This window comes from Dermacentor andersoni, chromosome 1 (genome assembly GCF_023375885.2).
Source record: "Dermacentor andersoni chromosome 1, qqDerAnde1_hic_scaffold, whole genome shotgun sequence".
Lineage (NCBI taxonomy): Eukaryota > Metazoa > Arthropoda > Arachnida > Ixodida > Ixodidae > Dermacentor > Dermacentor andersoni.
The window spans coordinates 132,910,615-132,927,352 of NC_092814.1; the positions used below are offsets into that span (position 1 = coordinate 132,910,615).

General features: G+C 44.7%; 1 protein-coding gene across 8 annotated transcripts in view; it reads right to left on the minus strand.

The window, feature by feature from the left end:
- Nucleotides 1-16,738, minus strand: part of vir (VIR_N domain-containing protein) — a 353,139-nt gene that overhangs the window by 91,091 nt on the left and 245,310 nt on the right. For all 8 annotated transcript variants that reach the window (XM_055062055.2, XM_055062056.2, XM_055062054.2 and 5 more), the window contains one exon: nt 12,560-12,824. In XM_055062055.2, coding sequence (XP_054918030.1) covers nt 12,560-12,824 — 265 coding nt within the window. The remainder of the gene's footprint in view (nt 1-12,559; nt 12,825-16,738) is intronic.

Genomic DNA, 16,738 nt, shown 5'->3' on the forward strand with positions numbered 1-16,738 from the left:
CACTGAAAAATTTGACAGACTCAACTGTAGCTGACAACTATGTAATGCAAAGCATAGCGCAAATAGTCCTGGCACGAGACACCAGTGCATGCTGAGCTGGTGGGGTCCAGGTGGCCCGAGACGTGCATTGTCATTTTTGCGGCTTAGGCAAGCTTATATTTACGCTCCTTGAATTCGGCCTGATTTCAAGCAGGGGTTTTTGGCACCAAGTTTTGACGTGACCACGCATCGTGAATTTTTAAGGCAAGATATGCTGACACGCGTCGAACTGGTGGGGTCCAAAAGACCGGAGACGCACATCGTCGTTTTCATATTGTGTAGTTTTTTAACATCGTGACAGGCGACTGAAATGCAATCGATCTGATGGGCAATGCCAGAATATCGTTCGTATGATGCTGCCAAAATGAAACATGATGCTCACTTCCCACCGCCTGCATCCGTAAACCTTAGCAGGTTTGGGTCATTGCCTATGAAAAGGGTGAAGTAAGCTTTCAACGGCACTATCCCCCATGTGCTGTGAAGAAGATAAGTGAAGATGCTTATTGCAATAGAGTTGGTGGCGATAGCTATGAATGCGGCATGCAATGACTCAGGAAGAGATTTGCTGGTACTGGAATAGGAGACTGAGTGTGCCAGCGTTTTCACGAGAGACAGGTGGGTTATTATTGCGGGGTAAGCTGCTGCGGCAGGTGGCTACTGTTCTCGATCGCATGCGCCTCGCGCCTTTACTTGTTTACATGGGATCAAGCAGCGGGAAAACATATCACACGATCACAGTTTGGCGATGCACTGCATGTTGGTGCTAAAAGATCACATTTCTCAGGAATGTATGAACCAGTAAAAAAGAAGAGTAGATGTACTAGGTAATTTTCGTGTTCTCGATCACGAACGTTGGCGCCGAGAAATCATACTAAAGGAATCGTATCGACGAGCTTCTACTGCATTTATTATCTATTTCGCTTTCAATAAAGACATTTTCACAATGCTGAAGGGTGCTATTCTAAGCATTTGAGTGCGGGTGCATTATAAACCCTTGGTTGAAATTACTATCCCTTCTTTCTGGAGATTAGTATATTTCCCCCCCAGCAATCGAAGGTGCCCTCTATCTTCACATCCTGTTATATTCCCAGTTACATTGCATACTTGGAAATGCAGGGGCGGTATTCTCAAATGATCGCTTTCAAGTGTACAATCACTTTAGTGAGATTTCACACTCGGCACCGAGCCACAAGCCTTAACGAATATTTGTAGATATCTCAATAGTGTATATGTATGTGTGTGTGTGACTGTATGTGCTGAAAAGTGTTTACAGTGAAACCTCGTTACTATGATGACCACATAAATGAACTTTTCAGATTAACAAACTTTTCTGAAATCCCCTGCTGACTTCTTAACTCTTTCTGTATCGCGCCCATTGGGCATAGTTAGCCCGCTAACGATAGTTTGAAACACCACTTTCGAGACCTCCCACGCCACTCACGGACACACCGTGCTATCGGACATGAAGGAGGAGAACTATATTTTTGTTATCTAAGCAGTTCGTTTTCTTCCAACCAGGCGGTGATTTTTTTAAAATGCTTTGACGTTTCGCAATCGTCAAAGTAGAAAGCAAATATGGCCACCCGCTATCGGTTGTTTCAAACGCCGTTTTAGAGACCTTACACGCCGCTCACAGACACACTTCGCAATTGGACATGAAGGAGGAGAACTATATTTTTGTTTTCTAAGCAGTTAGATTTTTTCATGCCAGACGGTAATAATCGAATGCACTCTGAAGTTTCGCGATTGTAAAAGTAGAAAGCAAAAATTGACGCCTCCGGGAACGGTGAGCGCGCTTTGAAAGATCGCAGATGTCGTGATTCCGCTGTGTCTGCGGGTGATTTTATTGATGGATTGAGCAGCAGCGAGTCTGAAAATGCTGCCTATTCGTCGTATTTTGACAAAACAATCCGCCCAAGTGCAGAGCTTACTATTACAATTTTTGTAGTGGAATGCCTGTTCAATGCAAAACTTTTTTTTTAGAGACAGCGCCTATTAGACGGTCATACATTTTATATATATTATGATTTTTGTTTCATATATTTCTTAGCAGATACAAGAGTGTCTTTACAAACTTTGTTCAATTTTATTTCACAATCTTGATTCTGGCAATTTAGATCCTTTTTATGACTTAAATCTCATTAATAAAACCTTATGCATGAAAAGCGCATTCATTCAGCTTTTTGTTCATGTATTACATAAAATATTGAGTGCAGTGGTTTTAGACCTGCCATTTTTATGTACTCCAACGTGTAATTAATTTCTTTTCTTTAATTTTTTCTTTCTTCCTCTTTTACTTTAGTTTTATCTAATTTTGCAGTATTGCTTACTGCCGATATATTGTCTAATAATTACTTCATTTACTTATATCTTGTAGGAGTTGAGGAGGACGTCGGGATGAAACACTTGGGAAGTTTATTTTACATTATTTACAGTGAGACGTCAATGAACAGTCGTACAGTCATTACGGGCCGGCAGCAACTCGGACGCTGCGGCCCGCGGCAAGAAGTTCGAGAGAGGTGAATCAGGGACTGCTCTGGAATCTGAGCGATCCTCTTCTTGCTGCTCCCGGTCTCTCTTTTAAGCCCTTCGATGTCTGGAAGACGCGTCATGTTTGGCCAATGGGAGAGCCCGCTCATATGACGCCATTTCCAGCCAATGGAAGGCGCCCGTGCGATGGTGTCACACCCGGCGGCTCCCCGCGGTCTTGCCTTACTGTGGTGCAATGCTCTCTTCAAAGGCGGCCGGTGCGACGCTGCCAGGCCTTCCCGGTACATCACAGCCGTCTTGTTGTCACGGTGCATTACAGCCAGAAGGTTGTCACGGCGCATTACAGCCGTCTTGCTTCGGGACCCAATTTACTTGCAACAATGCCGGGCTATCCCTTCGCTTTTTAGCAGAGTCAAGCATTGAATAGCCCAACCGGCGGCGTACGAAGAGGGGGCCTTCAACTTGTTTGCCCGTGCGCGCCTCTGGAATGTGGCATTCGTGCTTCTGCGCTTCTCAATTAGCTGTGGTGCGATTCGATGTGGTCTGGGGAACTCGAAGTAGCCTCAGGAAATGGCCCCATCTCTAACAATCTGTATCTCATTATTTATCATTACTGAAATCGTACCGATTGAGCTGCTGTTGCTTGCCAAATGAACTATTATGTTAAGCATGAACAGGAGGTCCCAATTCAGTTTTAACTATGGGACCTCCTTCTGTATACCACTATCTGTATAGTATTTTCATGTAATAATAAACATTTCTTCAGAAAAAAAATCTGGCGTAACCTACAAAAAACACCCATTTTCCCCATGGTAGGGAAAGAGTTAAGGTTTCAATGTAAAGATATTTCAATACTACAAATTTCAGAATACCAAACATTTTTGAATAATGATCGTTATTCAGTTTTTATGTAACGTTAACAGCGCCTCAGTACTATGAACTAATATTCAGAAATCTCGGGATTCTTGGATTTCCTTGTATCATTCACGGCAGCCGAAACAGCAGACTACCAGACGACAAGGCGCAGAGAGTGGACATTCTCTGCGCGTCTCAGAGAGGGTGCGACGGCACTTAAAAAAGATAACTGCGGGAGAGAATGTTTTTTTAATTCACTGTGGAGGCAACGCCGCACCGGGTTTTGTAAGTGCATGCTCCGCCCACGCAAGTGTTGCCTAGTATGTAGGTGCATTTTTTCCTTCTTTCTGCGCATGCCTCTTTCTTTCGAGCTTTTTTTCTGTGGTGGTACTAGCTACATGCATCGCAAAATGTAACCTCCTTACTCACAAGGTCGCACTTTGCAATTTCCGGATGGCATCGTTTACGCCTGCTTCCGCTTTGGAATAGTTCAGGTGTCCACCTCAAGTAAGACAGTTGCGGTGTCCGCGGCAACAAATGTGAAAAACGAACGAGTAAAAACAAACATTGCGCTTTGGAGGCGACATAGAGCTTCCTGTTTGTCAGTAGCTTTCTCAGCATCAGTGTCTGCTCAGCGCACGCCACTCTTATTACATGGTGCTTCAGTGGTGCGTGGCAGTGGAATCCATGGAAAATAGCAACAGCGCAGGCCAAGAGCCAACAGCGACGCTTTCGTGGATAGCTCAAACAGTGACAACTTATGAACTTTCAGTATAATGAACAATTTTCGAAAGTCCTGCGTGATTCGTTATATCGAGATTTGACTGTATCACTGTGTATATCATAAGCATCACCCAGCCCCTGGAGTAGCATGTCAGGTAAACAGCCACGGTAACATCTCCAGCATATCATTAAAGCTTGCTTCTCACTCTCTCACACTAAGCACCACACCCATTTAGTAATGCAGCTGACAGTGTTCTTCACACGTTGGTAAGCTTGCTTTTCAGCATATAAAGAACACTGTCGGCCACATATGCCGACACAGCTGGTGCTGAGTCACATGAAATCTCGTGAAAGTGACTGTACTTCGAAAGAGATTGTTTGAGAATACCGCCCCAGTATTTAGACAACAGTGGGTGCATCAGATCTCTCACAGTGAAGAAAAACAATAGAATGGGCTTGTTGTACATGCTGTGCTGTAGAAGTCCTGCATGCATATGACACAAAGAAAGATAGACAGTGTGTTGCTGCAGTTAATTACAAAGCAATGGTTATAGCGAACAGTACACCGCCAGTTCATTTTTTTTGGGGTACTAGTGCAGCTTTCGTCTCGCTCATTGGTCGTTACTTTTGCAGCACTACTCAAAATACTGAGCTCGTCACTTGACAACTGGTGTGATGAGCGACAACTAAAACAGGGTCAAATGTCTCCGAGTTAATGGGCATTTTATGCTGTATAATAACAACAAGTTACCAAAACCAGGCCGACAGTGTGAATTATACTCAATTTTATGAATCAGAGGGACTGACAACTGATTTTTAAGGACCTAGTTTTTTATAGCCAATGCAAAGCTCACCCTCATTAGTGTTTACAGCTGTAGCGATTAGTTCCAAAAGCGCGTGGATATTTAGTAAGCAGAATTTTTCAATTTGAGCAGCCTCTAAAAAGCATGAGTCCCTCCTACAGCAACGCTGAGAAGTGAGAGCAATGTCGATAGCCCACCTCATAAACTGTGAAAGCTGCCCATCATTCTGCTTTCAGAGGAGTGAGTGTAACTGTGGTTAACCACCTACATTCTGACCTTTTCAACCACTTTTGAAAATAAAAAGCTGGTTCGCATTGTTGTACAGACATTTTTTATATTTGTACTGTGTTTTTCCCTAAGTACACACCTACGTCATGGCTGGCTGGCCCCCGTCGTCGTTTTCAGTCGACAGACGAGCCAAGCCAACTCATCAAAAATGAAGGCGAAGACAGCGCCACTTTTATGCTCACTACAAATGAAGGCTTATCTGCACATTGCAAGTCAGAAAAAACTTATAATAATAAGAAGTATACTGCATTTCAATACTAAAGAAAGACCAGGAACAGCGTACACTAGTAGAAGGTCACATGGTGGACCTCTTATGCAGCTTTATATTTTTGCCGTGTGGGGTGTCAGAGTAACTTTTTGCAACTTTTAGTGATGAGTTAAAAATATAAATCTACGTTTAATGGGAAAAAAAATTGGCAGTGGCTTAGCTCGGCTATGCCAGGATATACATAGCGAAAGCTAAGGCATAGCATGGTTAGCCTTGGTTAATCTTGATTGCAAGTCCAGGTTAGTCTGGTTCTCTAGCTATGTTGCGGTGTTTATCCAGTCATTCGGTGCACTGTTAGTTTGTTTCCTGGGCAATTCGTTTCCTCTTCATCTTGTTCTGATGTCGATTCCAGGCCTCCTCCTGCTTATCAGAATTGTCCCTGTCCATACTGCCGCCTCAACTGTGGTTGCAAACACGCGAGCTCTCCTTTTCAATCCTCCGACATGTTATCAGGCATGCAATGCAGCTGGCGAAGCGAGCGGAGGCGAGCGCAACGACGAGGAACGCAGTGTGACGTCATACCAAACAACGGCGGCGGAAGGCACGGCGCTGCGCAGCGGCAGAACACTTGTGGCTCGCTGCTACTAGTGGCACATGCGCAGCAGTGATTAGGGAACGGGAGAGAGAGAAAGATCCACGACGAGGTGCACGTTGTGACGTCATGTGCCTCCTCAGAGCACCGCCATGGCGAAATCGCAAGTTCGCGGCCAGTAAAGCTTTTGCTTTAAATTTAAAACATGGCTCATTTTAGCTACTACAATCGGGAATCATTCCATCAGGTTTATCTCGATTCATGTTCTGAGCAGTTGTCTCTCTTTAACAAGGGTCAAAAAAAGAAAAAAGGGAAAAAGCTTTTACTGTCTATATTTTACTGTTCGAAACATAGCAGATTAATGGAGAAAATTTATTTATTTATTGCATTTGCATATGATTATTCAATATTCGAAATTAACACTTTCCTGTCCGCATGAAAATAGGCATTTTTTTAGTAGTCTAGTAAACGATATTTTTTTTTCTATTACAGCAAATGTTCTATATTAAAATGTATGGTATAAATTTGTAGAAGAAGGAATGTCCTTCCTAATGGTATTATTTTCAAGCAAACATTTATTATTCTTCGAAAAAGATTATTGAATAAAAGAAATTCTAACGATAACAAGAAAACTTTGTAAAAACATTGATGCTGCTTTGTACCAACATAAAAAAATTTCAAAATGCACATTTTGAAGAAAGATGCCATGTACGACATTCCTGTAAATATAAGCTTTCTATCTTTAGAACTTCTTCATACACAAATGAAAATGTTAGCCCTAGTGTCTATCGTGCCACCGCGCAAACTGCCGCAGTACCGCCGCACAGCACTGCGGAGTGCAATGCCAAGGTCAACTCCCGGCAATCTCCTCGCGCAAAACTCCACTCTTTGTGCTGCCAATGGCAAGTGATCCTGCCCAAACAACGTTTACACTCTGCAGATAAGAACTGTGCCCTTTAGAACACACCGGAAATCTTTAGATCTGACCGCAGCCGCGACGAAACGGTTTGGAGTAGAAAATGAAACTTACCAGCGGATTGATGTTCCAGGGCTAATTTGACACACTTTTGCCGACTGTGTTAAAGTCAGATGAATCAAAATCATCTTCTGAGCCGATGCTGCTACCACCATCAAAATATTCTGACAGACTCCACTGAATCCGTGGAAATTCGCCGTTTCCAAAGGGCAGCTACGCGCGACGTTGACGCCATGTTGGAAGCTATGAGCGCTTGTCACGCCTAATCAAAGGGCGCTTTAACAATCCCCTTGCAGTGTAAAAAAGAAACACAAAAGTGAAACTAGAAAAATAGTCCTCTTTAGGTGCTGGATGATGCTAGCTGCTCACAAGCGCTCCAAGCAGGGCAAAATTTGAAGTTGAATTCGAAGTTTGAAGAATTCGAAGTGAAGCCATCGACAATATGTTATCAATGGGTATAGGTACAGACAGGAAAGTGTTAAGTATTTATATACGATAAATCAGAAGTCATAATGTTAGAGCAATATTTACATAGAGCGCATGCGATGTGAAAGCTTGCAAGAAACAATGCACTACTGGCACTGGCACTGATGGCACTGGCACGAGGGCACCAAGCGCTGAGCATCTGGTGATGCAATGTGTTGTGTTCAACAAGTCACTGCTCACTGAAAAAGAGACCCAATGAAAATAGTGTCCTAGGGATAGCAATGACGAGTGTAGAAGCACGACAGCCTACCATTTGAGGCATAAACAAATGTGGTTGTTGGTGGCTCGTAAGACCTCTTTCTATTCCCTATACAAATTATTATATTCATTGCCTGTAGCACCATACAGCAGCACAGTCAAAATTCAATATAAGGAACATGGATATGACAAATTATAGGATACAACAAAGTAAATTAAAACTGGTTGGGCACGCTGTTTTTCATTGGGTTAACCAACAGCTATAACAAAACGAGAAGTACAAGATCCAATGCAATATCAGATATAGCGAAGAAAATATTTGCTCACTCACAATTCAAAACGTGTTTCTCAGGAGACAGGCTTCGAGCAACAACAACATTTCTGGCACAGCACCAAGACAGCATGCTTGGCACTGAGCGAGAAGTGCTACCACTCATAGACGGTGATGTTTCCAGTGACAAGTCACGTGAAAACTCTCAAAAGTGATCGTATTGCTGACCAACACATGCTGCATACTATAGTGCAGGTTGCAAAATGTGGTACTTGTAGTGGCAGTGTTGTCGTCGCTCACTATTAAATACGTATAGCAAACTGTAGGTCCAGCCACGGCCGGTCTGGAGGATGTGTCTTGTATCTGACCAGACATACACTACAGAGCGGCCATGCTCAAGAGTGTGATGTGCTTCAACGCGATGCACCCTTAACAGCCAGAGATTGCAATTACAACTTCTTTAAAGGGCCCCTCACCAGGTCTGGCCATTTCAAACGGACAAGCGCAGCGTGCACAATGCCGCTAAGGATCGTGCCTGCAAAGTATTACCCCACTACGTGCCCGAGAAAAGAACTGAAATTTCAAACCAAACGCCCTACGCCCTTCTCCTCGCAGGCGCCGCACTCCCAGCCGAAGAGTTGATGTCAATCGCGCAAGTGCGCCTACGTAGTTCCCCGTGCTGTGGCATCAAAGTGGCATGTGACTTCGAGAATTATTCAAAGCAACCGCAGTTATTTGATTAATGTGCTGCTTCAATAAAGGAATTAAGTCAAGTTTAGAAAAATAATAAAACCTACAAACTGGATGCCTGCGTGCTTTATGTCGTACTGCAGAAAGAGAGATGTACTTCCGTTTCATCTGCTTGTTCCCATGTCATGCAGTCGTGCACGCAGAGAGTAAAACTATGTCATTTTCTGCCGTGTTACAGCGCGATCATGCTCTGTGATCCGCTTGCGTTTGCCTCAGTGTTCCTGTGCGCAGCGTACAAGGTTGTTCGCTGTGTGAAACGAGACAAATGCAATAGTTCACATGCGAGATTGTCAGCGTAAGTGTGCCAGCAAAAAAACGAGGTGGGCGGGGGGGGGGGGGGGGGGGTGGAGAGAGAGAGAGAAGAAAGAAGGCGGGGTCCGTGGTGATATATGTGTCACACGATCCTCCAGCTCCGGTATGACAGAACGCAAGGCAAGGAAGGAATTACATTTGCAGAGGAGAGAGTGTCTAGTTGGTGCTGATGCTCGCCTCGTGAAATTATGGGTTCACAGCACTGAAGCATTTCTATCTCGGCTATTAACCCTTTCACTGACAAGTTTTTATCTGACGTTCTCCTCACTCCCCACATGCGTAAACAAACTCTCAAAAACCGTGAGGAGCTCATTGGCCGCCACTGTGATACCAGTGCAGATGCCTGAAGAAGATAGTCGAAAGCATGCTCCTAAGGCTTGAATTCTTTCTTCTTCCAGCAGACATTTGTCGGATTTCCTCCTCTACCTCAGATTCTTAGGTGGCAGGAGCTCTTCCTGTCTTCGCTTGATAAGCCATTTCGTTGAGCTGCTTCATCAATGTCACTTTCAGCACAGTCCGAATTCATCAACAGTTCCTAAATTTCTTCGTCCGTCAAAGCGCAGACGCATGTGGCCTGCTGATCCTCCAGCTCCGGTATGGGAGCACGCAGGGAAGGAATTTCGCCTGTGGAGGCTAAACGAGGCAAGTGGAGAGAGCATCTATGTTGGCAATGACACTCGCCACCTAAAATCATGGGTTCGTGGCACTGAACTATTTCTATCTTAGTGAACCAATTTGAAACACTCTTGCAGTAGAACGCTCCCAAGAGGGCATGTAGCAACCTCCAGTGTACAATCGAAATTTGCTATGTGGCCTGGTGAGGAGCCCTTCAAAATAAATTAACTTTTGCAGGTGAGGTAGCATTCACGTGTTGCGCCCCACGGCGTTCGCATGCAACTGATGGGTCGGCGGGCTGGCATGAGTTTTGCTGGGCTCGAAAATTACTGGCATGCTACCACAGAGCCATTATCGCTGGGATTGGCCACATGGCACCGAGTGGCCGATCTTATGTGTTCTTCAATGATCGATCTGGAGCGGCCACCAAAATACTCAAGCAAGCGCACGGGTTTCACAAATCCGAATCGGCCAGCGGAGCGCAAAAACGCTACGCGGGGGGGATCTTACAGGAAGTCTGCGTACACGTGACACAAACTGGTCTGGAAAATATGCCCAACTTGCGCTCTGTACGTTTCTACGGCAACCAAAGCCGCCGTCCCTCGTGCGTAATTTGACCGTGGCAGTCGCAGAGTCCATCATTTCCATGTCGTGCCTGCTAGGATTGTGCATGGACAACGTGCATAGAAAGCTTCGTACGGCACCTGTGTCACCTCGTAATTGCTGTCGTCTGAGCTCTCATCGCTAAACGCGAGCTCTGCAGTAGCACCGAACGCAGCCATTTTGCGAAGCAACACAGTGTTGTGCGTACCAACCGGGTACCAATTTCGCTTGAAGACGGAAGTGACGTGAGCTATTTCCACCCGAAACCGCGCCTCGGCGGCGGAGCAAGTGCGAGCGATCCGGTGTGGAGCGAGTTGATCCGAAACGACCAGCGAAAAGCGCGAACCCGCTCCAAATTGACCTGTGAAAAACGTCATTAGCAATAATGACAGTGCAGCTACCTGCCAGTCAGGTCGGGCAGCATGCTTCGCACAGTGCCAAAAGGATAGTGCACAATGCCAGTACACCGACAAGTCAGTTGCTAGCTACACGAAATGTTGCAAAAGCGACTGTATCTCCAAAAGTGAACGACCGAGAATACCGTCTTTGCCAGGAAGCTTGCAATGCTGACCCAAGGCAACACTACAGTCGAACCCGACTATATCGAACCCGTTTACATCGAATTATTCTATATATCGAACAATTTCTGGTCACGGTATAGTTACAATGAGTATATATAGCAAAAATTACGCTTACATCGAACAAATATTGCAGTGACTCCCGATATATCGAACGTCAAGCGGCGGAAAGTGCCCACAGAAGTTGGCTTTCCCACGCGGTAGCGGGGAAACCCGGCGGCGCGGCTCCATCCAACCGCTCTCCCTACCGTGACCGCGCTGCCTCGGGCTGTTCGGGCGAGCCGTCGACACTCCCCCTGTCGCGCATAGTGGAGTCTATTAGGCCACATCCTCCCTCTTTCTCTATCATCTTTCACTTCCCATTCCCTCTCCCCTGACGACGCTTCGCCGTGCTCCCTCACGGGTTGCAGAATCAAGCGTCCTTCCTTTCTTTAGATCACTATCTATCGACACTCCCCAGCAAAAAATGATCCTGGCCCGCCTCAGCGCTCGCTCAGACAGCCAATCAGAGGCTATTGTGCTGTCTTCGTGCAAGATGGCGAAAGTGCGAGTTGTTTGGCTGCTTTTCTGGTTTATCGTGTTTGCGCCTTGTGGGCCGTCTCCCGCAGTGTTGCCGTGATGAAGCGGCAGAATTCGCCTTTCGTAGTGGAGCTCGAAATCATAAATTGCGTCGAACGCGATGAGAAGTTGGATGTTCCCGCAGCGTGCAAGATTCCGCGGAGCACTCTCGGCACGATAAGGGCTAAAGTGGCCAGACTCGCAACCCGGTGCCCATGGCGCCCGACGCGTACGCACGGCCGCGTACGAGGGGTTCTTCATACGTTGCGGTTTCCGCGTGCTCGGTGATGACTGTAAATTTTAATGAATGCGATGAAGCCGCTGCCGGTGTTGCCGAAGTTTGGAGCGAGCTGTCAAAATTTCCGGGACATCCGAATCAACGGTGGACGAGTTTGTGAGTGCAGATGATGGTGTCGCGACCACGGGAGAGCCCGGAAACGAAGACTACATCGCCGACATCGTACCGAGCACAAATGAAAGTAGGCACATTGAGGAAAGCAACTACTGTCCTTTGCCCACATCCTCCGAAGTGATTGGTGCACTCGCATTAGTCCGGTGCTTCTGCGCGAATGCGGAAGGTTGCGGCCTCAGCTGCTCCGACTCCTTAGACAATGTGGGGAAGTGCGTGCGTCGCAGGCAGCGAAATTGCCCAAGCAGAAGAAAATGCAGGACTAATTTGTGCGAAACTACGCTAGTTTCTTCAATAAAGTGATTTTATAAATGGTATGTGCTTTTATGACATCCAATTATTTAGCAGGCTTATATCGAATTATGCTCTATATCGAACTGATAGGCGTTTTTTTGCGAGTTCGATATAGCCGGGTTTGACTGTATTGCATTTTTCTCATGTAGGCGCAATTTCAGATATAACTATTATATACATATATAAGTAGTTTTAGTGGCAGCTGCCACTTCATTATAACGGGGTTCAACTGTATTCAATTTCAATTTTACCAGAACTGAAATTTCAAGGCCTGGACACCCCTACCTACAATTCCTATTTATTTTCTTGGCTTCAATTTGTGTTTGTGGTCTTAGGTTGTTCATTTAATGAGCTATTTCATTTGCCAAATTTCCATCAGCTTACTTCACAAAAGTTTTGCCATTTGAAAAAAACACCAGTGCAAGTAAACTGTGCATGCTTCTTCAGAGTCAGGTTCATAAAGCAAGCACACCGGCCTTAAGAAGATGGGGAGCAAGTAAATAAAACACACCATGATCATGGCATGCAGATTCTGCAGTGGATGCTTGTTTGGGTCCTTTCTTCTCTCCCAGGCTAAATGATTAGCCATGTCCGCGGCATTGAAATGCAAAGTGCGAAGCTGCCCCAGAGACATCACACCCTCTACGCTGCTCAGAGTGCGTAGCAGCTGCAATGATGCAGACAGCGATGACAGGAAGTCCGAGCTGTCCTTGCTGAAGCTCGTGCTCAAACGCTCAAACAGGAACCACAGGCTCAGCTGCTCCTTGTCCAGCGCTCTGTAAGCATATTACATGAGTACACAATGAAACAATGCCACGAACAGAAGCATATGAATACAATCAAAATACCACCACGCTAACACTAGAAATAAGAAACATGAACCTAAGCATATAGGTCTGCTCTACTTGTTTATGATTATTATTAGTTCACGCTTCATTTCTGCAAAGTGCCTCCCAGAGACATTAAGTTCCCAGTTTTGCCATCTGCTAATGTTATTCTTTATCAGATTATATTATAGAAGTGCTGAAAAGTTTTTAGCCTGACCCACAATTGCTGATAATTTGTGTGGTGTCTTTATAGTGCACTAGGACTTGAAGTTGAGCCAATTATTTATATTGAGGTAAGAAAACAACATAAGAATATGGATAAATGATAAGAACCAACAACACACAATAATTTCTTCTGATTGTTCATCCTGTCTCATCCACAGTTTTCATGCCACAATCATTATAAGGTGTTCAGGAGAAGCATCATTTAATAAGATGAAACGCCAATTTCCAAATACAAATAATTCCTTTTTTTTTTCTTCAAAAATGTTTGCAGACATACAGTGGGAGATCTTTTCTTTTCATTAAATTATGGGCCATCCCAAATTTCTGCTTCTTACCCCAAAAAATTCCTAGAGATTCATCACTGCCTGATAGAACTTAAGGGGTGACGTGACCAATTGACATATGTGATCGCTGGTGATTGATTTGAATAGATGTAGTAACGAAAGAGTTAAAGAATGTATAAAATATGCTGTGCATTGCACGAAACAAGGCAAGAAGGATGTATCCAACTGTCACTGCTTGTTGTGGTCACAGTGGCGCAGAGTTGTAGTGTGTGTCGTTTTACCTGAGAATTTTTCCTGCTACAAGTTGCAAAAGTGAGTTATATTCAAGAGAGGTGATTGTAAACTATCATCCCGTATCAATCTTGCCTGTTTTTTCCAAATGCACACAAAAACTTATCATGAGCACACGACCAGCTTTTGCAATAAGCACCAACTGCTGCTTTCATCTCAGTTCGGTTTTAAAAGGGATATCCTACCGAGGAAGCACTGCTTGCAAAGAATATGTGCAAGTTTCATTTGAGGGACAGCTATATGCATTAGGCATATTTCTTGATAATTCAAAGACTTTTGAGTGTGTCACTTTGACTTTGAACTTTGCCTACAAATCACCCATAACCGTCCCGCTATATCCATTAAACATAAACACGGTAACTTGTTAGTTCATCTAAGACACCAAAGACATCCCACATAACGAATGCAGTGAGAAAATGATGGTTCAGTAATTATATCTAAAGTTCCTAATTATTCCAGAAACATTAACGTTTCCCCACACACTGCACATAACACGCCTCCAATTCTCATCAAGTACGAACACGGTGTGATGTAGAGTCTTCTCAGGACATTAGGAAACAGCAGATAACAGCCATATAACGCATTCGAGCAATTGAATAGCGACATCGACTATAATTTAGGAACACAAAATTAACTGCGCATCCACGCTCCTTCCTTATTAGCAAATTTCATCTCGGTGGCAGCTATAAAATGGCGGGCTAAATGCTGCGCTGTTCCTAAAATGGACTTATAATGTTCTGGAAACAAGTCCCTCGTTTAGTTCGAGGTCATCATGTGAACATATTGCGCCTCGTGGAACGCACAGAAATAGACAGCAAATGATAGAGTATTCAGTAATTACTTCCAATGACTGCAATCAGCCAGAAACATACATTCTTTTCCCCCATCATGCCTATAATATGACCCCATTTCGACTGAATGTGAGCTTGGCGTCAAGTACAATTATGCTAAGGCACTGGGAAACAGTGAATACAGTCTACTCAAGTTCTTGAAGGAGTAGTGACACAAAAATTTGAAGTCGAGTTAGTGTGTGTGATCAATTTATGTGCGCAAACACACATCATCCGCAAAATATAAACAGCGAATATTGGGGGCGAGGAGTTACGGAGTCGCCATCTGTCAGAAGCGCCTCCCTCGCGTAGTAGTATGAGAGATCACGCGGCGCACTCCTCATAGGTTTTGCTTACGGCGCTCAATAAAAACACCACGCAGCAGCCCTCCTGGACATTTATATACGTACTCTCAAAACAAGGGAAGTTTTTGACTGTAGATATAATAACCTTGGGCAAACTGAAAGCACAGAATCGTTTACAGACGCTATCTCTTTACCGAATATGTACAGTGAATGCCACTGAGCGTGGTCGCCGTGATGGAGTCTCCCAAAACGGCTTCTTGGGTGAAAGGCAGGCAAACGCTGAGAGTAAACTATGTGAAACATATGTAAACTATGTGCAAACGCTGTGAACTATGTCTTATAGTGGGCTGTCTGTATAACCAAATGGGGCACAACAGAATGAAGCCTCAATGCAGCGATCGCATGGGTTCGCATCGACCGACTGCGCGTCCGCATGCATGTTCGCGCACAATGTTTTGCTTTCGCTGTGAGCACGTTTTCGCACCATGCCGTGAGCTTTAGGCCGCAGCATATGAGCATTTGACAGCACACTAGCAATCATTGTTGCGTGGACGCTATCAGAACTGTTCCAAAATAATTTCGTTATAGAGACTTCGACGCCTACGGTGACTGTGATGTGCCGTCGCAACAATTCAATATTTTTTTGCCTTCTAAATTCTTGGACATTTCAATATTATTTCTCAAGTTGCGTCACACTGTATTTTTATCGGTCTTCTTGGCGTGCGATTTCCCTCTGCTTCTTTTTCGTAATCAAGTGCATTAATTCATAACACAAGCATGACCATAGGCCATGCCTTTTTTTAATGTGTGTCTTACCGCTCCCTTTCCATTCTAGTGAACTTGCCAGTATCTAGCATCAACAAGTTCATAGACCAAACCGTCATGACATTAGCCGGGCAGCCGGGCGTGGGCAAGCGCCTCAGTGCACGTTTTCTGCTACTCACCGAACATCGCGCAGTCCCAGCGACGTAGCAGAAATCTTTCCCACGTCTGCGCTTACTGCATACCCAAGTTGTAGCCGATGGCTGTCTGTTAGTTCTAGTTCTAAGTTTCGCCAGCCAAGCTTGACGCAGCTCCTTGCCCTGCAGCTACGTGTGAATAAGGCTGACACTGGGCTCCGTTGCATACGTCCGGCACTGCGGCGCCGAGCAGTAGCCCACCATGCTGCACGCCTCCAACGGCAGCCACTACCTATTATGGTACTTTCAAATGTTGTCAAGCAGACACCCAAGGCGGCTGCTTAACAACAGCAGGAAATAGTCGCCGCTGGAGGACGAAAAAAGGACGATGATGATGGCGAGGATATCGCAAAGCATGCGCAGGCATAGCAGACGATCTAGCAACACGAAGCTTGTGTGCCGGCGAACACGCTAGCGTGCGTACGTCACAGTTTTGTGCGATCATGTGCCCAGCTGTGTTTACATTCCTTCTTTGGTTCATCTCGTTGCTCTCTGAAACCGAAACTTGGACTGGTTGCTACAAACAAGGCTCCAAATAGTTACCTGTTGTGTTCTGAAGCAAATAATGTTTCGTGATTATTGGGTCGTCAGCTACTTATTCCAGTGAAAAAAATAAGATTTAAAATTTTTGTGTCAGCACTCCTTTAAGAACATGCTGCAGCAATTTTTACAATAACTATAATTTAACAACACACATTCACCTTTACATCCTCACTAGCCATAACATTACCCCCACTTAGACCAAATTCGATCTTGGGGGCAATTACAGTTATCTCTGTAGAGTGGACTAAATTGTGCGCAATTCGTAAAACACACCTCTAATGCTCTAGGGCGCTTGCATATGTAATTCACTGCAAAGGCTGTAAGTAACACATATACTTTGTACTTCGCTTGCACATTACCCATAACATTACCCTGATTTTTACAACATATAAACAGGGTATAAATAATTTAATTCACCGATGACAC